At 40.4% G+C, this 23,424-nt stretch overlaps 1 protein-coding gene across 6 annotated transcripts in view; it reads left to right on the top strand.

Annotated features, from left to right (window-relative positions):
- Positions 1-23,424, top strand: part of klhdc8a (kelch domain containing 8A) — a 65,809-nt gene that overhangs the window by 35,724 nt on the left and 6,661 nt on the right. For all 6 annotated transcript variants that reach the window (XR_014874105.1, XM_085159579.1, XM_085159578.1 and 3 more), the window contains 6 exons: positions 213-243; positions 339-537; positions 820-1,030; positions 6,482-6,646; positions 6,725-6,943; positions 23,026-23,127. Coding sequence is in view for 5 of the 6 variants with exons in the window: in XM_085159574.1 (XP_085015700.1) it covers positions 213-243; positions 339-537; positions 820-1,030; positions 6,482-6,646; positions 6,725-6,943; positions 23,026-23,127 (927 nt within the window). In the remaining variant the exon portion in view is untranslated. The remainder of the gene's footprint in view (positions 1-212; positions 244-338; positions 538-819; positions 1,031-6,481; positions 6,647-6,724; positions 6,944-23,025; positions 23,128-23,424) is intronic.

Genomic DNA, 23,424 nt, shown 5'->3' with positions numbered 1-23,424 from the left:
AAGTACAGTTCATCAATGACAACAGATCTGACTCTGATTGCATGAAAGCCTTAACTTATTTTAGATAAAATTAACATGTTGTTGTAAACATTCATTCTGGTAACTCAACTACATGTACACTACCATTTAAACAATGCCACTGATTCCCATCTTTATGCTGTGCTATGTTGCATTACTAAAACCATTTTTGCCTGATGCTGTCTCCGCTCCAGGGCCCAGTGTGAGGTGGAAGACCATCCAGAGGTGAGGAAACACACCTTTCATCTTCTCAGCGTTCCCTGAATAATCCTGCCCTTAACTCTTCTCTGGATCTGGGCCTCCGCCTACCTGTTCCCCAGCTCCCCAGAGAGTCTCCGACGGGGTGCCGATGTCATGGCGGTGCCCAGTGCCCAAGAGTTTCACTGGCAGAGCCTGGCTCGACTGCCCAGCGGCCGTGTCTATCACACTCTGTCTGAAGTGGGGGGGCAGATGTACATGCTGGGGGGCTGTGATGCTGCAGGAAGGCCATGTCCATCCCTGGAGCTCTACTCCCCAGAGGTAAACAACGTGGACAGCGGAGCTGATAGTTTACTGTTTTCTGAGCAGGAATTAATAACCATAAAAATCTTTCAGTCCGTTAGAGACACAAATACACTTTTTTAAGCTAGAAATAAAACATATGAATTTATAAGAAACACGCAAGCATTGAATCTGTTTGATGTGTATGTACCCTGAACTAAAGGAGCCATGGACTTGTCTGAACACAGAACTCTAATTTAAATAGTTAAATACAACCCAGTTCTTTGACAGCTGACATGTCTTCCTCCTCGCAATTTTCAGGGGGACCGGTGGATAAGCTTGCCCCCTATGCCCACTCCTCGTGCTGGGGCAGCTGTGGCAGTTTTGGGAAAGCAGATCCTGGTGGTGGGAGGGGTGGGAGAGGACCAGAGCCCTCTGAAGGTGGTGGAGATGTATAACACAGAGGAGGGGAGGTGGAGGAAGAGAAGTGCTCTACGGGAGGCACTGATGGGTGTATCCATTACAGTGAAAGGTATGGATTATACATAAACTGTATGCACCACATACTGCGTCTGTTTCTGTTTCTATAGCAAGGGGACAATAATGAGACTAAAAATAGGCGACTGATCACAACATTATTATTATTATGCATTTTAAGCAAAATTACTTTGTAATGGTTATGTCACGGCGGGGTGCGCCGGTGTGAAGAAGAGGTAGACCCAGATGCAGACACGGTGGAGACAGAACTAGGTTTCCAAAAATAAAGCGAGCCTTTACTGTGACTGATGGCATGACAAAAACACCAGAGAACACTGAAACTGGGAAAACTAAGGAGACCAAGAACACTGTGTAACCTAAAAAGACTATGACACTCTGTGAAGGAACTATGAAGAAACTATGAACACAGAGTAACTAGGCAGGCTATGAAACAGTGACACAATAACGGAAACTATGAAAAGATGAGGTGAGGATAACAGACGATCTGACCCCGACTGAGCAGAAACACACGGATTAAGTACACATAAGGAATGATCAGGGGAAGCGGAATCACATGGGGAAAACAGCTGACAACAATTAACATAATGACAGGACAGGGGACGTGAAGCTAAATACAATAAACAAAAAACACAAAGATCCTTCAAAATAAAACGGGAAACATAACGAGACCCAGACATGACTCGAACTAGTCAAACAAAGAAAACTTGGACATGAAACATGACAGATAAACACACGAAGACTTAACACAGAAAACTTCACACAGGGATGAGACCAATGGGGAGCTCGATAAATCATGAATTAAAACTGTAACCTAGGCATGACAGAATGTAACTAGATAAACTGAAATGAAACTAGACTGAAAGGAATAACAAAAACATGAAGAAACTCAGAATACTGGGTTACATGACCCAGGACCATGACAGGTTACTGAAAATAATTAGAATATTCCTCCTTAGTTGCCCCCTTCCAAACAACTATTCATAGTTATGGTAGACTTGCAACATGCTAGCTTTTACTCCAGAGTTTGCACTTGGCCTCAGTTTCATATACTTTTAAGAGATTTTGACTTCTGTAAAAGTCTTTGGCTTTGCTTGTTTGTCATTTTGTGTTGTATTACCCAACATGTTCTTCTATGGTAAACATCTCATAGCTACGTTGTGACTACATACTGGCAGTAGAGGCTGTATTATTGATCAGGACTGATTGTGAAATGAAATGAAATCAGCAGTTTTGAGGGAAAAACAATAAACAATTAAAAAAAATCAAGATTCATACGTCGGGATTGTACTGTTATATCTCTTTGTGAGAATATGTACAGTCCATGGAAATTGTTGATATTGTAGAACTGTAATAACACAATGATGCCATTTGAATACTAAACCATCCCACTCAGAAAATCTGTAAGTGTTGTTGATTTCAGCTGCAGAGCAGGCATGTGAAGAATGCCACCAAACACCATCCTGGAGTTAAATGTGTTCTGAACACAGAATTCAGAACACATTTAACACATTTAAATTTCCTCCAAGCTGCCAGGCCACACTGCGTTCTTGGACAAATTTAGTTGTAACTTTTGCTGCACAAAGAGTCAAACCAAATACTGAAAGTAAAAACGTACATTATATTTGTGATTAGTTGCTGTTTTTCAAAGTGGCCACTGTTAGCTTTGATGAGTTTAGCCCTAGCTGGCCTTATGTTTAACAGTTTCATCAGGTTATCACATAATAGTTTTCAGTTAACAGGTAAGCTATCTTACAGATCTACCATTAGACGGATAAGCTAACAGTAACTCCTGGAAGTTTTGGCTTCTTAACGTTTCTGTGTTCATGTTCTGCTTAGGTAGTGTTATTGTACAGCAAATAGCCCTTTACTGGTGACACATCTGGTGATTTATTCAGCATTCCAGGCAGCAATGTGGTTTAACATTACAATAACCAAAACTCATCACCAAAATACTCTCAGGGCCGTTTGGACAGGTAGGATAGTGATGAACAGCAGCTTTAGCTCACCTGGCTGCCACAAACGGTCATGGTCCTGGGTCATGTAACCCAGTATTCTGAGTTTCTTCATGTTTTTGTTATTGCTTTCAGTCTAGTTTCATTTCAGTTTATCTAGTTACATTCTGTCATGCCTAGGTTACAGTTTTAATTCATGATTTATCGAGCTCCCCATTGGTCTCATCCCTGTGTGAAGTTTTCTGTGTTAAGTCTTCGTGTGTTTATCTGTCATGTTTCATGTCCAAGTTTTCTTTGTTTGTCTAGTTCGAGTCATGTCTGGGTCTCTTTATGTTTCCCGTTTTATTTTGAAGGATCCTTGTGTTTTTTGTTTATTGTATTTAGCTTCACGTCCCCTGTCCTGTCATTATGTTAATTGTTGTCAGCTGTTTTCCCCATGTGATTCCGCTTCCCCTGATCATTCCTTATGTGTACTTAATCCGTGTGTTTCTGCTCAGTCGGGGTCAGATCGTCTGTTATCCTCACCTCATCTTTTCATAGTTTCCGTTATTGTGTCACTGTTTCATAGCCTGCCTAGTTACCCTGTGTTCAGAGTTTCTTCATAGTTCTTTCACAGAGTGTCATAGTCTTTTTAGGTTACACAGTGTTCTTGGTCTCCTTAGTTTTCCCAGTTTCAGTGTTCTCTAGTGTTTTTGTCATGCCATCAGCCACAATAAAGGCTCGCTTTATTTTTGGAAACCTAGTTCTGTCTCCACCGTGTCTGCATCTGGGTCTACCTCTTCTTCACACCGGCGTGTGTTCGAAACCCTAACGACACATTTCAGAATGAGTTTAACGAGTCCAGAGTGAAGGAAAAGCAACCAGTAAGTGCTCAGCATATGTAGAAAACTTGGAGACTGTTGGAAAGACTCCACATGATGACCTCATGAGACTGAAGAGTGAGCAAAGATGTTTTCAAAGCAAAAGTCGGCTACTTTGAAGAATCTGAAATATAATATAAAAGAGCTTTTAGGTTTGTTTACTCTTCTCTCTGCTTTCACTGTTCTGTATTCTCTTTTGATCTTCTTAGTATATCCCTACACTGTAAAAGAAATAAAGAAAAAACAAGTAGTGAGCATTCACAGTGAAGTAGGGAACATTAATAAGATCTGTTACAGACATAGACATACTCCTCATCCTTAGTTGGGGTATATAAGTGTGTGTGTGCCAAAGAGCCATTTAAAACTTTTTCTAACAGCTTGTATATAAACATACATTAATAGGTCAAATTGCTGATGGACCTCATTGATCAGCGGGCTGCTCATTTGTCTTGCTTTCAGCTGTGTTTGTTTAAGACATTTGTGATAGCTGGAGGGTTTCAGCCCAGCTAATCCCTGGGGACATGAGACTGTTTCTCTGAGTGTACACAGAGAGAGACAGATAACCATTCACACTCACATTGACACCTCCAGAAACTCTGCAGACTACTCAAATCTGACTCCGGTAGCACGTGGGTACAGTTTTATTACCCACAGGCTGCACACCACAGTAATTAGAACTTTTGCTTAACAGCAAAGCCGGCTGGGGCTTCACAGTTTGCATGAGTTCTCTGCGGGTACTCTCGCACATGCATGTCCAAAGATATGCACGTTAGGTTAACTGGTAATTTTAAGTCGACTGCAGATCTGAATAAATATCATCAGTGTTTGGAGGATGGATGTCCAGAGGCTCAGCTCAGTACAAATACGCTCTCCCTGAAACACAAACCCGTGAGAAACATCACTCACGTGTGGCTGTCTGATCGCAGCTGTTTCACAGTCACAGAAAATATGAATGCATTAACATGTGGGCAAAAAATTAATCATGTTAAATGAAACAAACAAAGATACAGTTATATTTTTGAAACAATGGCTAAAATAACCTCTCAACGTTCCATTTAAGACAAATTTAACCCAATTTTAGCCTTTGTAATGTGCACTGGTCATCATCAGCCTCTAATCAAGGAAACATTGTTGCTAAGTGCATGAATGGGAATCAGTCACAGTTCGGTGAAGTTATCCTTTGAATAGGTTTTGGCTGGAGGTGATAGTTTTTTGGCTGTATTTGGGTTATGTATGGTCTAAACTGATCTCTAATGTAGGCCGTTATTTATAGCGTTATTCAGACTAAACAACCCAGTTTTCAATGAGTAATTTGGGGTAAATAAAGGACAGAAAAACTATTTCCATCAATGTGTGGTGCTTGCTTGGTATTATTTCTGGTGTTGAGTGAGTCACACATATGCCAGGTCCATATGTATGATTGCCACCCTGAGCTCAGTTAAACTATAGCTATCTGTCACCTTGTTAATCTCCCAATTTAACTTTAGTTAAAATTAAAACCATACATTTTCTGTGCCCATGTGTAGTTCAAACTCTGAAATTTCATAGGATAGAAAAGAGTTATGGCTAATTTTATGTGCCTAAAAACGAGAGCAATAAAAACAAACAAGTTGCATCCATCAAGAATTAACTGTGCAAAGTGTGAAGCAGATAATCAGAGTAGCTCTCCACTGTGAACTTCAGATCAACACTCGGGTGCACTTTAATTTTTACCAAAAAGTCGACTCTGTTTTGCTGTCTGAAGTCATTGGAGCGATATTTGGGGGCTCTGATTTATTCCTACATTTTGCAGCTAGTATGAGCGGTCTTCTCAGGGAGCTTCTCTATGACTCCGGTGCATCTGTCAGTGTCCGAGGGAACGCAGATAGATGCTGTATACACATAGACTTATTGGCTGTGTATGGGCTCCATTGTGCTCCCTCTATCTCCCTGACCACTTTTCGATCCTCTGCCCTTTGCTCGCACTTTCATCCCCCAGCTCATCCCGAGCAGCTGAAAAAGAGACAGATCGTCTGACAAAATAATCAATAATAGCAAATTAAAACAAATCTGGTATTTCTGAATGGAGCGTCAGCCACCACATTGACTAAATGATGCCATTTTTATTGACGTTTGTGGGATCGTTATTTTCTGGATATTTAATAATGAACTTGTGGTAATGAGACATTCTTTTCCCCAAATGAATATAAAGTGTTTTTGCAAACTTTCTTCCCCTCTTGTCACTAATGCAGATGCATTGAGGTTACAATCTGAAGTCAAGTGGCTTTGTAAAGAAACACTTGAGTAAAGTAAACACACAATAAAAATGCAGATTGCTTCCCTGCAGCTCTTTTCCTCTTCATTTTGACGATTAATGCTGCTTTTCTCACGCTTCGACACTCGCCTTCGCTTTCGATTCTTATGCTCGGGGTGTCATGCCAAAGTGCCAGACGTGGACTCTTGCATTTTTATTCTACTGCTGTACTTTCTGTCCTTCGTCTGTCAGATTTTCTTGCCTTGTCACAAGCTAACTTCTCATCCGTGTCTGCCAGTGGATGAGCAGATTTTTTAGCACTTCATGAAGTGCCCACAAGTTGTTTCCATCAGCTAGGATGCGGTGGAGAAGTGTAGCTTCACTTTTGTAATCATTGTGATATAATGTCTGAAATGTCCTGTCTCTGTGCATGTGTCTAGATGGCCGTGCTCTGGCTCTTGGGGGAATGTGTGCAGACCTGCTTCCCCGTAGTATCCTGCAGCAGTATGACCTTCGAAAAGACGTGTGGGCGCTACTTCCTTCCATGCCGACCCCACGCTACGATGCTAACACACATCTGCTTGGCAATAAGCTCTATGTGGCAGGTACTAACAGACGAGCACAGCTATTATGTCTGCACTTTATTTGTCACTCTAGTAGACAACTTTTTTTTTACTCTTAAGGTGGCCGTCAGTGTAAACGACCGTTAAAGGCCTTTGAGGTGTACGACACAGAGACGCGATCTTGGACTACGCTACCCATGATGCCATGCAAACGTTCCTATGGGGGTGTGATATGGGACCCAGCTGGCAGGCTGTGCCTGTTAGGAGGACTGCGGCAGGGCGGGGGACACCAAAGCTCCAAGTTCACCAAGAACGTCAATATTTTTGACACCAACCAAGGTACAGCGCTTAATGATTTTAACCTGTATGCTAGTTTTTAATTTGGTTTTTCACATGTAGTAAAAGCAGAAAGAATTCTTGCCATATGCATATCAGGATTCATTGCATATCAGGACAGATAATCGTATTAGAACTGCACATCCAGAACACACTAGCTCAAGTTTGAATCTTTCACTAAACTTAAGCAGGGCTCAACTTCAGTTAGGAGCTGAACAGAGAGCAAAACATGAAACAGATCTGAGGCGTTCAAAGGCAAGTATGCGTCATACTCTTTTACATGCAGCTCTGTATCCAAAATTTATCAGGTTGTGAAAGAATAATTCAACATTCTGCAAATTATACACATTTGCTTTCCTTCTGAGAGCCTGATGAAAAGTTCAGTGTTGAAATAGCAATTCCAATCTGTCCTCAAGTCCCTTCGTTCCCTCCGTTATCATTTCCCTTATGCGTGCATAGAATGGATAAAAGAATATTCTAACATAAAAACATTTGACAGCTTAATGTGTGAAATCTCACGTTTGATTGAACCCAATATCAAAATGACTATGACTGGGGGAAATATTTCTTAATGAACAACATTATAAAAATCTGTTAACTCCAGCTTGACAGCAAGACTCCTGCATGGAGTCACTGTGTCAAGCTAATGTTTGCCAAGAAATACAGCAGCTACTTCCTATAGTCATGTTTAAACCAATATGTTGTCGTCCCAGAGCATCATTTACTACTGTTCTGTCAGCTGCATCTGGCGTCTCAGACAGACACACACACACAGTAGGTTTGGGCGATTTGCACTATAATCCAGTCATCCTGCTATTTTGACTGACTGATAGAATTGCCACCAGGGCTCCAGAGGTTAATGTACGCCCACCAGGGTAGTGCTATCAACCCTCCATACTGCACACAATTGGGCTCAAAGGCTAAAAGACTTAGTAGTGTGCAGGTGAAGGAGCAACACACAAAAAAATGAATGATTTAGCTTAACTGTGATTAGTTAGCATAAGTGGATGGATCTCAGCTGAACAGTTGAAACAGTGTTAAGTCACACATTTTCGGTCTTTACCCTTTTAGCTCACACCTACAGTTCTACTAACTCGTCCAGTCTTTTTGTGTGTGTTTAAAGTATCTCCTCTTTATCTGCTCCACTCTTTACTGTCCTCCCCACATACAACAGATTTTCGCTGTCAAAGACACCCGGCAGGAAAAAAGTGAAGAAGAAATAAACAAGATCATCACATAATGCTGTAATTGAAATAACTTCCTCTTTTCTATCACTTGATGATAGAAAATGTTCACATCATTCTATTATTTAATGACACACACACTCGTTTTCATGTCTTAGTGAGGACAAAGAATTGACAAAACGCTTTCCTCAGCTCCATAGCCTAACCCTGACCATCAGAAATGAATGCCTAACCCTAACCATCAGAAATGAATGCCTAACCCTAACCATCAGAAATGAATGCCTAACCCTGACCATCAGAAATGAATGCCTAACCCTAACCATCAGAAATGAATGCCTAACCGTAACCTATTTGTAACCTAACCCTAAAACCACATTTTAGGCCTCAAAAATGCCTTCAAATTCATTAGAACTGGCATTTGATCCCCACAAGTGACTGTTGGGCCCCCAAAGTATAGTGCAATTCCAATTTCTGGTTCTAAAAAAGACCCAAACACACACACACACACACACAGACTTACATCAATTTCAAGTCACGTAAAAGTCCAGGCAGGAGCGTGAAATAACACATTTTTCCTTCATAAACTTTTATTGCACTCAAACTATTTCAAACTATTCAATTTCAGCACCATGGACAGCTCACAAAACACAACTGTTTTTAATGGTGACCCTACACAAAGTCAGCTGCATGCACTTTAATCACTTTAATAACATGCAGGATATAGATCATATGTACACACACACACACACACACACACACACACACACACACACACACACACACACACACACACAAGACTACTCCATGAAATCTGCAAATCCATTTAGGTTTTGATTAGTTTCTTTTGTTAGCTTAACAAATTGTTGTTGTTCTATTAAAACACAAAGTATAGAAATAAAGTTCTGTCAATCAGGCATTTTTGCTTTGTTTTATGCTATAAATTATTCCGTCAGTTACTCTGACTGCCAAACTGTCACCAGACTTATATATATCACACACAAAAGTAACATCAGTCTGTGAATGTCAGCGACTTGAGGAGAGTATCTGCTGGACTTTTGAACAGAGCCGGAAAAGCCGGACGGTCCCTCTCCTCTTGGAAAATATGAACGTATCATAATTCATATTTTTGACCACACTCGTCTCCATTTACATGACGCTGCGTGCACTCTCATCTTCACACTGTCATTTCTTGCATTCTGTGATTATTGATGGCTTGTGTTTTTGAACATGAAAGCATAAAACAATGATTTCATTGCACTGCTAATGTACTTATATAAAATGCGAAATCGAAATTTAAACGCATGCAGTAATGCCTGCATGCTCTGGTTCAAAAATACTGCGCCGTGAAAGGGACACTTCAAATCCAACAACGAGTACATGTCCAGCAAATAGATCCAACCTGCAGTATTTATTTATTTATTTAGTTATAGGTGGAAAAACTCCACAGCTGATCCTTTAATATACACTTTCTATATAATTTCTTTGGATTTTTTCTTAACTCTCCTTTCGTGCTCTGCACATCTCTCATAAGTCGCTGCAGTGATTTTAATGCCCAAACCAACTTTTACAGACAGGTAAGAGAGTGCAGACCGTCATTAGCATTACAGCGGATTCCTTTGTCACGCGTTAGGTGATCGCTCAAACAGCTCTCCCCACAGAAGGACAACGACCTCCAGACCAAATAACCCTCTCTGTGCCAGCCGTGATTTTAACACATGTAAGCGGTATTCCAGGAATCACTGACAGAAAGTTTTATGTTTTATGAAGCGCCTTGAGGCGACTTTTGTTGTGATTTGGGGCTATATAAATAAAATTGAATTGAATTGAATTGAATTGAATTTTCAGTGTATGTTCACAAACTTTTTATACAAACTTTAAATGAGGGATTGTTGCTTTTCTTATTATACTGCTTGTTGTTCAGCTGCCGCTCTTCATTTGCACTGGAATTATTGGCACCTCTTAATGATCGCCTTCTACAGATAAGCAGCAAGACCCATCTCTGCCTGTCTGTGAAACTTTCTTAGTGAATGCCATTGATGTGTTTTGTCCGTTAATAAAATTAATCACAAAAGATTTTCGATTTTTACATTATTGTTTTTAAAAGTATACAGTCCGGAGTATGTACTAAAACTGTGGTAATACATCTGCAAACTCATTTTGAATTTCTAACAGAGTTTAACTTAAAAATATATAGAAGTAATTTTTACTTGGTGCGATGAGCTGACAAACCAGAACATGCCTGGTTAGTTTATTTAGGTCACTCAGTCAGAGAAACCTTTTTTTAGCGCACAGCTGAAAAGAATATCATTCTTTTTCTTTTATCTTGTGGTAACTGTGAGAGCATGTAATCTCCTCCTTGAAAGAAATTGACGGTTTCAGCTGAAACAACAAAAACTGAATATCGGGAAAACCATAAATTTATAGAATTCACATAGTAGTATGGATGGCGTTTTTTGCTAGTCTTCTAATGTCCCGTTTTCACAAAGGCACCATGAGGTTGTTTCTATTTGCTCAATCAAACTCTGCCCAAAAAGCTGTCCTACGCATATCTATCACAATAACACTTTAATTTGTATGGTTGGTTAAAACAGAGCTTGAAAAAAACATTCCCCTTAGATACAAGGACGGGACTGAACATCCTTTACAAAGCAGCCAATGTCCAAAGAAACACCTTCACAAAGCCTGTCTCAGAATTAATTAACCTCTACGTCTCCACATCGATGTATTTAATTTTCTTTTAAATTGCATCTATTTATTAGATTATATTGAAATGGATGAATGAAGAACTATTTACTGGAAATAGTTTTGATGATCTGCAAATGATGATGCCCAAATTGACTGTCAAGTTTTATCCATTTATTTTACATTTTCAAAACTTGAATCAAAGTTTTTATATTGTAATATATTGAAGAGGTTTACAACAAAACCTAGCAAAAGAATATGAAATTCAATTCAGTTTTATTTATATCGCTCCAAATCAAAACAGTGGCCTTAATGCGCTTTACATATATATATTAGGTAAAGATTCTAGAATTATACTGAGTAAATCATCTATAGCTAAAAATGTTTTTGAAGAAGAAAGCGCCGTGTCTTGGTGACACTCTGAGTGAAACGACGTATTTAAGGTGGAAAGGAGATAAGAGGACAGACTCCCAGTGGCTGACTGCTAGCTGACAACTAACAGTCAGGCGGTATCTGTCTATTAAAGTAATTCATTACACTACTCACTTATTTCCACATTACTCCATAACATGCTCTGCAATGCACTCTCATATAATGAAGAGTTAATAATATAAACCCAACGCTACAGTCCCAAACGCTAACACAAATCCCTATCCTAATGAGGACACATTTTTATATGTGATATAAATATATTTTATAGTGTCTACAGAAAACCATTAAAAGCCGTTGAAGGCAGAACACACAGACTTTGAAGGCTCCGGCTCCCAGGCTCAATTTAGTATTCGCTCAGCTTTAACATTCTTCTGGGATCTTTGTTAGCTTTGTGTTATCATGCTGTTTGTCCTCCCTGCACACAAACTGAAATCAGCTGATTGCAGCTCATTTCTGGAGGACCTCTGTGTCACAATTAAAATAATGGTAGCTGTAATGTAATTCAATTACTTCAATACAGTAACTTGTTACATTACTGCATTACTGAAAAATGTAATGCATTCAAACTTTACCTTCCATCCATCCTTATCCTCTCATTTCCTGTCTTTATTTTACTTTTCAAAAGAGAAAAGAAATGCTAATTCCTACAGAGCAGAATGAAGACTGGAGGACTGAGCACCGCTTGTTTTCATAGCACTCAGAGGTTTCATCAAGCCTTCTACCCAAAAATAAAAATCATTATCTCGTTTTTGCAATTGCGTCCCTCTTCAATTAGACCCTGCTCTCTTACAAAGCAGTGATTAACATCAACCTCACCGTGCAGATAGCTGGTTTCTTTCCTTGCTTAATTCTGTGCACACTCCATGTCCCTAAACACAGTGACATGACTTATCCCTCTATCCAGCAAAGGCACCCCAGAGTAACAGGTGAACAAATTGAGAAGAGACCGGAAGGAGAAAAGGGAGAAGAAAAATCAATAAGTCATTTTAGACAGCTGGAAAAGCGGTCACACTTTGGGATCGGTCGAATGAAAGCCGAATAAAGCAGAACATGGGCGTGATAATGTTAATGTATGATAATGGGGAGAAAGTTTGCCTTATGTGTGACAGATAGAAGAGGAAAGATGAAAATAAAATAACTTCCAACACACACAAACGCTTGATACTGATACAGGCACGCACACACACGCACACACACACACACACACACAGCCATACCCCGTTTCTCCAATCTAATTTTGGTGGAGATGAGATGGGAGATGAGCTGCTGAGGGAGGGTTGGGGATGAGAAGCACTTTAAATTACAAGATCCAGAAACAGATTGCTTTATCATCCATCTGCAGCAGTATCTCTCCACACATACACCATGCAATCTGCTGTCACACAGTGATATTGTATTACTGTTCCATTTCATATTGCCAGTATTAAGACACACGCCTGTTAGCGAATGTCGCAATGTGGGCAAGACGCAACAAGTACAAAGGAAATGCAAAGAACGAAGCTGTGGCAAGAAAATTGCCTGAAAATGACACATTTTGGTTTTGGAAAAAATATTCAAGGTGTCAGTTCACCCAAATTCCACCCATGCGTTCTCTTCCGCTTATCCTTTTCAGTCGCGGGGGTGGCTGGAGCCTATCCCTGCTGTCTTGGGGCAAGAGGGAGGGTATACAATGGACAGGTCACCAGTCTGACACATAGACGACCATTCGCACTCACATTCACACCTATGGGCAATTTAGAGTTTCCAATGAACCTATCCCCACTAACTGCATGTCTTTGGACTGTGCGAGGAAGCTGGAGCACCTGGAGAGAATCCATGCAAATATGGGGAGAACATGCAAACTCCACACAAAAAGACCCGTCCTGATGGTGGAGTTGAACTCAGGACCCTCTTGCTGTGAGGCAACCATGCTGCCTGAGTAATGTTGCACCCAAATTACTCAGGAAATATTTTTCCCACTTTCTTCAAGTGGTAAGTCCTGATATGGACAGTTTATTTTTCAAAGTTTAGGTTTTTTCATGTTTTTTTGTTTAGTTTCCAAAGTAGTTGATTTCAGTGCTGTGCACCACACAAAGAAAATTCAGTTCATGTCACTTTAACAGTGTTGTTAAGGGTAAAGGCCTAGGCTCATGTCTTAGAAACTGGACAAAAAGCTGTTTAAATATTTTGCAAGAGTCCTGGAGCTACTGGAGCAATTTTTCATGGAATTCAACTTGAAAAATATCCTCTAACTTAAGTTTATGTAGCATTCTTACAATCCCTGCTTGTGAGGTGATACTTGGCTGCAGAGCTGCTGGTGTTTGAACTTCAGCAGAGATGTGCTGAGGTGAGGTGCAGCTGATGATGGCGAGCTATCGGAGATCGTTTAATAGCAGCTCTATAAAACAGAATTGTTCAAATAAATGATTTGTGCAAAGATACGCTAAACTAAAGGTGACAAACTCTGAGACTAACTCTTGAGGATGATTGGTTAAACATCCATTCCAAGATGCAATTAAAAAATATCCAGATACCTTACAGAAACAAGACAATTTCCCAAAGAATTCCAGTCACCCTCCTGTCATCAGCTGCTAATACGAACCTGGACCCCATTTTGCCTTTAGGGCTCTCTTGCTGTGAGGCAACAGTCTTAACCACTGTGCAACCCAGTGAGGCTAACATGTTTTTAAAACCTATTAATAAGTAGGGGTGGGGGGGGAAATCGATACTGTGTAGTATCGTGATATTTTGTTTGCTAATAATGTATCGATACAGGGACAGCAGAAATCGATATTTTGTTACAAAAAAAGTTCTACCGGAACATGACTTCAGAGCATGTTGATCCTTTTTCTGAGCAAGAATCCTGACATTCCTTCACTGTCCAAATGTGTTTAACTTTTTTGTGGCAGCAATAAACATGACAGTTTACTTATTTTAATTTAAGACATGTTTTATTTTAATTAAGTTTAAAACTTTTTTATTTAATGTAAAATTATATTTTGCTTTAATTTACTTTCAAATTCTTCAGTTGCTGAAGGGGCTGCATAGTTTTCATAAACTGCATAGTTCAGAATAGCTGTAATTGTACCAGATGGTTGCGTTCAGTTAAGTTGGACTAGACTGTAATACAAACCGTTCAGTTTGTCAACAATAAAACTGAAATGAGAGAAAGACTGAGTGTGAGACTTTGATGTTAGATAAAATGAATATTGATAAGGTTTACCAGCACGGTGGTTAGCACTGTTGCCGCACAGCAAGAAGGTCCTGAGTTCAATTCCACCATCAGGCCGGGGTCTTTCTGTGTGGACTTTGCATGTTCTCCCCGTGTTTGCGTGGGTTCCCTCTGGGTACTCCGGCTTCCTCCCACCGTCCAAAGACATGCAGTTTGTGGGGATAGGTTCATTGGATAATCCAAATTGCCACTAGGTGTGAATGTGCGAGTGAATGAGAGTGCGAATGGTTGTCTGTCTCTGTGTGTTGGCCCTGCGACAGACTGGCGACCTGTCCAGGATGTACCCCGCCTCTCGCCCTATGACAGCTGAGATAGGCTCCAGCGCCCCGCGACCCTGAAAAGGAGAAGCAGAAGCGAATGGATGGATAAAGTTTACCTTTATGTACAGAATCTGAATATTGCAAAATATTTTTAAAAATTGCAATAATATCGTATCGTGCGTTAAGTATTGTGATAATATCGTATCGTGGGCTGTATGGTGATTCCCACCTCTATTAATAAGCAATACATTTTAACAGAATGATGAGCAGATGCCTCTCCAGTACGTTCTTTATACTATAGATGGACCCCAACGTTACGATCTAGAACTGCAGCAGGATGTGGTAGTGCTTCTCCTGCTGTGCATTCCCAGTGAGCTCCAGCGTCGGTCCCTATTAACAGTGGCTCTCCAAAGGAAAAGAATGACTTCAGTTCAACACAAGGAACATTAACAGTACCAACCTGAATCTCATGTCTCCCTACTTTGGACGATGTAGAACTACATGGTTCGCAGCGACTGAGCTTTCAAAACAGTTTGTTGCCCGGTGGTAAATCAATAGTGTTGTTGTGCTGGATGACTCGAGTCATCTTTCTTGTTTTTTTGCTTAATATGACTTTGGTGAAATCCCGAGAGATTTAGCTTTAGAGAAAGAGAGTGAGTGAAAATAAAAGAGAGAGATGAGTGTCGGTGGTTAAGCAAGCTAGAAAGTGAACAGAGAGAGAGAGTGATGTTAACAAAAACAAAGTGATGAAATCGGAGAACAGAAAAAGAGATGCAGACAGATTTAATGTGGTTGTTATGTTTTTATAATCCTGCTAGTAAACACAGTTGTCACTACGTCAGTTGACTAATTTGTCTAATCTTTACGGATCTTCACTGCAGGGAAAAAGTTACTTTGGGTGGAAAAACAACATCTGTGGGCTTCTCAGCTTGCATATGAACCATCCAATCAGCTTTTCAGCTTCAGCTTTATTTATATCACATCAGTTGACAACAACTTTGTAAGGTGCCTGTTTACTTGGCAATGGTGGGGAGGAAGAACTCTCATTTAAAAGGAACTGAACCAAGGTCAGGGAGGCTCAGCCATCTGCCGTGGGTCAGTTAGAACGGTGAGGAGAGACGGTGGAAGGAGACAGAAAAGAGGACATAAAAAGAGCACTGAAATGAGATTAATATTTCTAGTAGTAGTAGGTGTGGCCTACACCTTTTTCTATGTTTGTTTGATTCCTACTGTCACTTATAAAATGTTATTAAATAATACAGTTTATATAACAACGCTAAAACATTCTGAATGTCTTTGAATTAAAGTAGTTTGCATACTAATTGAAATTTATATTCTGACTACACTCTAGCCTTGTGTTTATAGTATTTTGTATTGAATTTTATTTTATTTTTTGTTTAGTTTAGTTATTTATTTTCATTTATTTGTATGTGGGGAACTCATAAAGTAAAAATGTCATTGCTAAGCACCACTGCTGTGCGGCATACATGACAATAAACCTCTTGATTCTTCCTAAATTAACCAAATAATAATAAGTCGAGATTTGTGCTTGAGTCTTCACCAATGGTAAAAGTTTAAATCTTCAGTAAGCACAAGAGCTGTGAGCTACAGATAAACCTCAGCTGGTGTTTCAGTGCGATTGAAAATTTCAAATTCAGTTGCTTTTCTGTTACAAACCTTCAGCTGCAATATTGAATTCTGCTGCTTTTACTGCATCTAACAAAGCAGCACTTTCCTTTGTTCTGCTAAAGCTCGTACAGCTCAGGCAACATGAACAATAACCACAAATGATGCAGTCCCCCGAGACCTACTTACAAACGAACTCCCATGTTGTGACTGTGATTTATGTCCCGCTTGAGACAATTTAAAAAAACAGAAGGGACTAAAACATAACAAAGCAGATGGAATGAAGCAGAAATGAGAATAGAGCAAAAGTGGACTGGCTTCTTAGACCAGCTTGTAATTATTAGAAATGACAGAACATCATAGTGAGATACATTCTGTCCAAAAGGATCATCTCTGCGGTCAGCAGTCTGTAAGATTTCAAACGTGACACACGCAAGCTATCAAAGAGCGAGAACCAATCACCATCCCTTTCTAGTTTTAATCATGAGGGACAATTACAGAGGAGAGCCACAGACGAAATTACCACCACACAGACTACAAAGCCCAGTCTTCAGAGAATCGCTTCATCTCCTTCGTTCCATTGTCTCGCTCTCTCTCTATCTGAAATCCTCTCTCTGTGTTTTCTCTCTCGTTCTCGCCTCTTTATTCTCCTCTGCAGTCTCCCACCAGAGGAGAATAATGCATGCTGGTGTTTTCCCCACATCCTACAAAGAAAATCTTGGCGTGAAGACTTGTGTAATCCCTCCAAAGCAAATAGGAACGAGGCCTGCAGTTGCAGTCTCAAAGGATTGAACCGCAAGTCTGTAGAAGGATGTGTTGACACAGCTGTAATTTAAAGACAAAAACCCAGCCTGCAACACTGTAAGCACTCTTTGAAAATCAGCTATTACTGTCTGAATTCTTTCTACATTGATGCCTGTTTTTATGAATACAAATATAGAAGAAAACACCAAAGACGAGGTTATAGAACTGCCCTTTTGTGATGAAGTCTTTAACAGACGATGTAGTGCAGTGACGAGAGATATTTTTATTCAACCGCTAAAAAATAAAAAGCAGACACAGGAAATGCACTGTGCTCTGTAGTGGCTCGTTTTCTTTTCCTTTGGCCATTAATTGAAATTAGCCCAAGTTTTGTAAAGAAGATTCACATATCACTACATGAGATTGTTTTGCTGTCATATAGCACTTTTGTTATATAATATTTCAAAATACATCCTACAGAAACGACCCAGTATTACTGGACTAAATTACCATCAATCACCAAAATAACTAATCTTCTTAAGGTTTAGTTTAATCAAAAGACTCTGTTGCTGCAGCTTAAATGTCGATGATTCAGAGCATACATCCAGAATCTTTCACAATGCAAAAATCAAGCAGTTTTTAGATATTGCTTTGGACAATTATAGGATTAGACAATTAGAGGATATTTTCCACAACTGTCCTTTCTCACATGCAGCAAACAGCAGGAAATAATCTGCTTCAGATGTCTTTGCACTGGGAGGGTTGGTACAATACTAGAATATCAAACCCAGTACCAACACTTAGACTACTTGATGCCATTTTGACACCACAGGGGAAGAATGTTTTTTTCTTAATACAAAGATAAAAATAGTAACTGGTCTGGATGTTATATGGCATTTTTCTACTTTCGTGGAGGACTCAAAGCACTTTTTACACCATGCCTCGTTCAGCCAATCATACAAGCACTTTTTTATTTAAGTGTTGTCGATCTAACGTTCACACTTCAATGATCGAAGAGCAACTTTGGGTTAGTTTCTTGCCTGAGGATTATCTGGCATGCTGCCACAGAGCAGCCAGGAATCAAACCACCAACAATCACTGGATGACCTGCTCGACCTCCTGAATACAGCCAAACCACCAATAACAAGAATGTCAGTCACAGGACTGTACTTAAGTTGTCTGACATAGTGCCAAAAAATACAGTAACATAAGTACAGCCCAAAAGAATAAAATAAAATAACAACAAGTTGAAAAAACAATATTGTGAGTAGGGATGGGTACCGGTATCCGGTGCCATGATGGCACCGGTTCTGACATAAACGGTAGTAACCAGACCGAAAAGCAGCGCACATTTCGGTGCTTTATTTCGGTGCTTTTTTTTCCTGAGCTGTGATACACTTTCTTCTTCTTTACATTTATATTGGCGGTTGGCAAACAACTGAAAGGTGCATTACCGCCACCAACTGGTATGGAATGATACACTTTAGATTCTAGCCAATCATTTTACGTTTCCGGATAGTAGGCGGGTCCATGTACATACGTTCTTTTAGAGCAGAGCTACAGATTAAAAATGCCCAAGGCGAAGCGGTCAAAAGTCTGGCTGTACTTCACAGCAAAATATGCAAACTCAGCAGCCTGCAACAAGTGCTTTAAGCTGATACTGTGATACTGTCAAAGGAGGTAACACCTCAAATCCGATGAAACACCTGGCGACGGATAGCGTTTTTTTTAAAAGCCGAAAAATGCGCCGTATTTGATAGCTTGCTGCAAGACCTCACACCAGCGCATCGATGCGGGTGGGTTGCCTGTTATCGGACCCGGAGTTAGCAACATCCCCCAAAAACCCGAAGAGGAGAGTCCTGGCCCCTAGCCCTGCCAGTGTAGCAGAAATGATGACGGATGATGATGCAGCAGCAGCTTTCTCTGCGTGAGTAGCTTAGTAGGCTAACCACGTTATTAAATTAATGCATGTAAGGTGAACTAGCAAACATCATCATAGCTACATGCGGCTGTCTTCTTGTTTGATGGCAGATACTCCCTTCACCCTGGCCAAAAAGGCTAAAATGACCAAAGAAAAAGTGGAAAACAGCTAAACATGAGAGGTTTTTGGACAAAGTTTGTGTTTTTTCCATTGATTAAGCACTGCTTCCAGCCAAGAGTGATACCATAAATCCCCTATAGCTGCAGAAAAGGCTAACATTGTTATCTTTTTACAAAAAAACAGCTGAACATGAGATGTTTTTGGACCAATTTTGTGTTCTCCATTCTTTAAGCACCGGTGTGAGCACCGTTTAAGCACCGTCACCGTTTTAAAAGTACCGGTTTGGCACCGGTATCAGATAAAACCTAAACGATACCCATCCCTAATTGTGAGGTTGTCAGAGGTTGTCCCGCGCTCGTCACGTCTCATTGCTGATCAAGTAGAGTTGGTAAGGCTGTCGTTAGTGGCTGGGAGAGTTTTTCCTGCCTCAATCACACTGTAGACACATATAACTGTATTATCCTGTTTAATGAACACTGTCTATTAATCGTATAACTTTAATAATAATAGATTGCTAGTGTGACTGTCAGTAATTGCTAGCTACTGTTTATGTGTTTGTATGTCAGCTGGAGGAGGCAGAGGCGCCACTCTTGATATCAATACTGTTGCAAATAAGTATTTAATCCAGTAGCTGTTTTTAGTCGTGATTAGTACCTGAGTATCAATGGTTTCAGCAAGAAAGCTCAGTCAGGCTATTGAAATTTGCACTGACTTTGTACTGTAGAGCTGGAACACTAAAGCTCCATTAACATCTGATCCAAGTCTGTTGGACATTAGTGTTATGAAATGACTCACATACAGCCTTAAAGCTGTGATTGTGTGTGAACATTTTTTAACAAGCAATTTGATAATAAGCGGCATAAAGAAGCTAAAGTAACATTGTTTGTCTGCTTATTATGCATCACATTATTCAACATTACAACCATGTTCTGGTGGTCTAACCTGATTCCTGACTATAAATAACTTCTGGGATTTTTTGAATTGCACAGATGATGTTCAACACCAAGACAGGTTTTTTTTGCTATGGAGAAAACAGAACAGAGTGGACGGCCAGCTGTGATCTCTGCTCTGTTCCCTTTAGTTTAACTTAACCAGGTTGGAAAGAGAAGCACGGCTCTTCATTACACACTGCTGCAACACACAGCAAGACTCGCCATCTGGCTTCTTATCTCGTTTTCATTCTCTACCTCTGTTTGTCGCTCTCGACCTTGTCTCTACCTCTTAAAAAGATTGAGTAGGAAGAAAGGGAGAGAGAGAGAAAGGAGAAAGAAAAATGGTAGAAACAGGGCAATGTGGGAGAGAAGGTAAAGAATGGGGAAAAAAACAAGTGCAAAGAAAAAGCAGAGAGAGAAGAAAGGTGAGATAGACAAAGATAAAGTGTAAGACATTCCTTTTCTCTCCTGTTCTGTCTCTATCTTTTTAATTCTCCCTCGCTTTCCTTCACTCCCTAATGAAGTTATCTGTCTTCCTCTGTCACGGTTTTCTCCTGTCTGGGTTTTCTTCAGATAAACAAAGCTTGGCAGCAACAAAGCCTGAAAGTAAAATGAGAAGTTTTTGCAGAATCTGTTGGGGAAAGAGAAAGATTGTTTTCATGGCTGAATTTCCATTTCCTGTTACTATCAACTACACATTTTATCATCGTGAGTGCCGCAGATGTCACTTCCACGTGCCAACCACATCAGACAGCACTGAAGAAAACACTGTCCGTCTTACGTTTTGGTGATTAAGGAGATTAAATTATAAAGTCTTTCCCACCTGTGACCTGTCTGATGATTTTAATGTTGTTACCAATATTTTAGGATTAAAGCTGCCAATAGCTGTTTGATGGTGGATAGGAATTAGCGCTCAATTAACCCTGCACCTGCGTTCAATTCCCAGCAGTGAGGCTTCAGTTTTGAATGCAGTGGTGTTATTGACACACAAAAGAAATGTGTCCAAAATGCTGACTTTAAGTCATTTGATTACATCTAATTTTGTTACATAAGTAATAAGTGTTAAATTTTAAAAGGATCTGGTTAAATGGTCTGAATAGTTTGTATACATTCAGACTAGGGATGGGTACCGGTATTCAGCGCCATGATGGCACCGGTTCTGACATAAACGGTAGTAACCAGACCGAAAAGCAGCGCACATTTCGGTGCTTTATTTTCCTGAGCTGTGATACACTTTAGTTTCTAGCCAATCATTTTACGTTTCCGAGGATAGTAGGCGGGTCCAGGTACGTACGTTCTTTTAGAGCAGAGCTACAGATTAAAAATGCCCAAGGCGAAGCGGTCAAAAGTCTGGCTGTACTTCACAGCAAGAGATGCAAACTCAGCAGCCTGCAACAAGTGCTTTAAGCTGATACTGTGATACTGTCAAAGGAGGTAACACCTCAAATCCGATGAAACACCTGGCGACACATAGCGGGGGTTTTTTAAAGCCGAGAAATGCGCCGTATTTGATAGCTTGCTGCAAGACCTCACACCGAGCACATCTACTGGAGGTGTGGTGCCTGTTATCGACCCGGAATTAGCAACATCCACCAAAAACCCGAAGAGGAGAGTCCTGGCCCCTAGCTCTGCCAGTGTAGCAGAAATGATGACGGATGATGATGCAGCAGCCGTTCTTCTCTGCGTGACTAGCTTAATGTTGTTCGTGTGTAATTTACGTTGTGTAGGCTAACCACGTTATTACATTAATGCATGTAAGGTGAACTAGCAAACATCATCATAGCTACATGCGGCTGTCTTCTTGTTTGATGGCAGATACTCCCTTCACCCTGGCCAAAAAGGCTAAAATGACCAAAGAAAAAGTGGAAAACAGTTAAACATGAGAGGTTTTTGGACAAGGTTTGTGTTTTTTCCATTGTTTAAGCACTGCTTCCAACCAAAAGTGATACCATATATGCCCCATAGCTGCAGAAAAGGCTAACATTGTTTTCTTTTTACAAAAAACAGCTGAACATGAGAGGTTTTTGGACCAATTTTGTGTTCTCCATTCTTTAAGCACCGGTTTGAGCACCGTTTAAGCACCGGCACCATTTCAAAAGTACCGGTTTGGCACCGGTATCGGATAAAACCTAAATGATACCCATCCCTAATTCAGACCATACCAACCACAATTATAAATATATGTGTAGATGGTAAATGGACTGATTCTTATATAGCAATTTTCTACTCACTGCATGCCATATCACTGTTTTCAGTGCTTTCTGACTAACATTCATACTCCGATGGAAGCATTGGAGAGCAACTTGGAGTTAGTTTCTTTCCCAAGGATATTTGGCATACAGGCAGGGAGCTAGGGATGGACCCACCAATGTTCCAATCAGCAGATGACCTGCTCCACCAACCTCCTGAGCTACAGCCCGATAAGGCCTCCTAGATGCACTGAGGACTGAAGCAGAACGAAGTCTCCCAGCAACTTGAAAGCTTGGCAACATACCTTACAAACTCTGCAGTGAAATATGATGATATGACAGGTTGCTGTCGAGTGGATGTTGGAGCTTTGAATTACTGCATGTGGTTCCCTAAAGGAGTATTCTCAAAATCTGAGACAATGTTTCCGGCAGCGTCAGCCCAAATGATAAATGTTTTTTCTTTTTGACTTTTTCAGTGTCCTAACACACATTCAACTAGACTCCCTCCCAGCATTATTTTGACCCTCCTTTTCTCCCTTCCTGTACTTTGAATTCGTTATAACCTTTTTCTGTCCTTGCCTGTGTGTGTGCGATCCTTGTCCTGGCTGCAGCTGCCTTGTGGGTGACCTGTTTGGGTAGGTCATCCTCTGAAAACTCAGCAGCATCCTATCTCGCTGAAGGTGGATTACGGTGCCACCAGACTTCACCTCATCTACTTTATAAGCTTGTGCACACACACAAACATGCTCACCCCAGCTGTCGCTTGTTATCCTTTCCCTTTTTTCAGGCACCTGGCTGAAGTCAGAGGAGACAGTGGCGATGAAAACAAAGAGAGCTGACTTTGCTGCTGCCTTCCTGCGTGGACGGATGGTGGTCGCAGGAGGACTTGGTAAGAGAGATGAACTGCAAACGAATTTCTGCTGATCAGCTTGATTGAAAAACCTACACACAAGGACTTGATGATTTGTAATCACTTTTTACTGCCTGAACACTTTGGATTGCTGGGCTTTAGATAGTCTGAATAAATTATCAGTGGCAGTTTTGTTAACTAAGCAAAATCCTGAAACTTCTCTGTAAACATGAGTTTCCCCCTGAGAAATCTCCTGCACACCAGCAAGTATAACAAGGCCTCACAAGCAAGTTCAAACATTTGATACATTTTACTGTAACAATCAAGAGATGATTA

This window comes from Neolamprologus multifasciatus, chromosome 5, assembly GCF_963576455.1.
Source record: "Neolamprologus multifasciatus chromosome 5, fNeoMul1.2, whole genome shotgun sequence".
NCBI classification, from domain to species: Eukaryota; Metazoa; Chordata; class Actinopteri; order Cichliformes; family Cichlidae; genus Neolamprologus; species Neolamprologus multifasciatus.
This window is presented reverse-complemented; position numbering and strand designations above follow the sequence as displayed.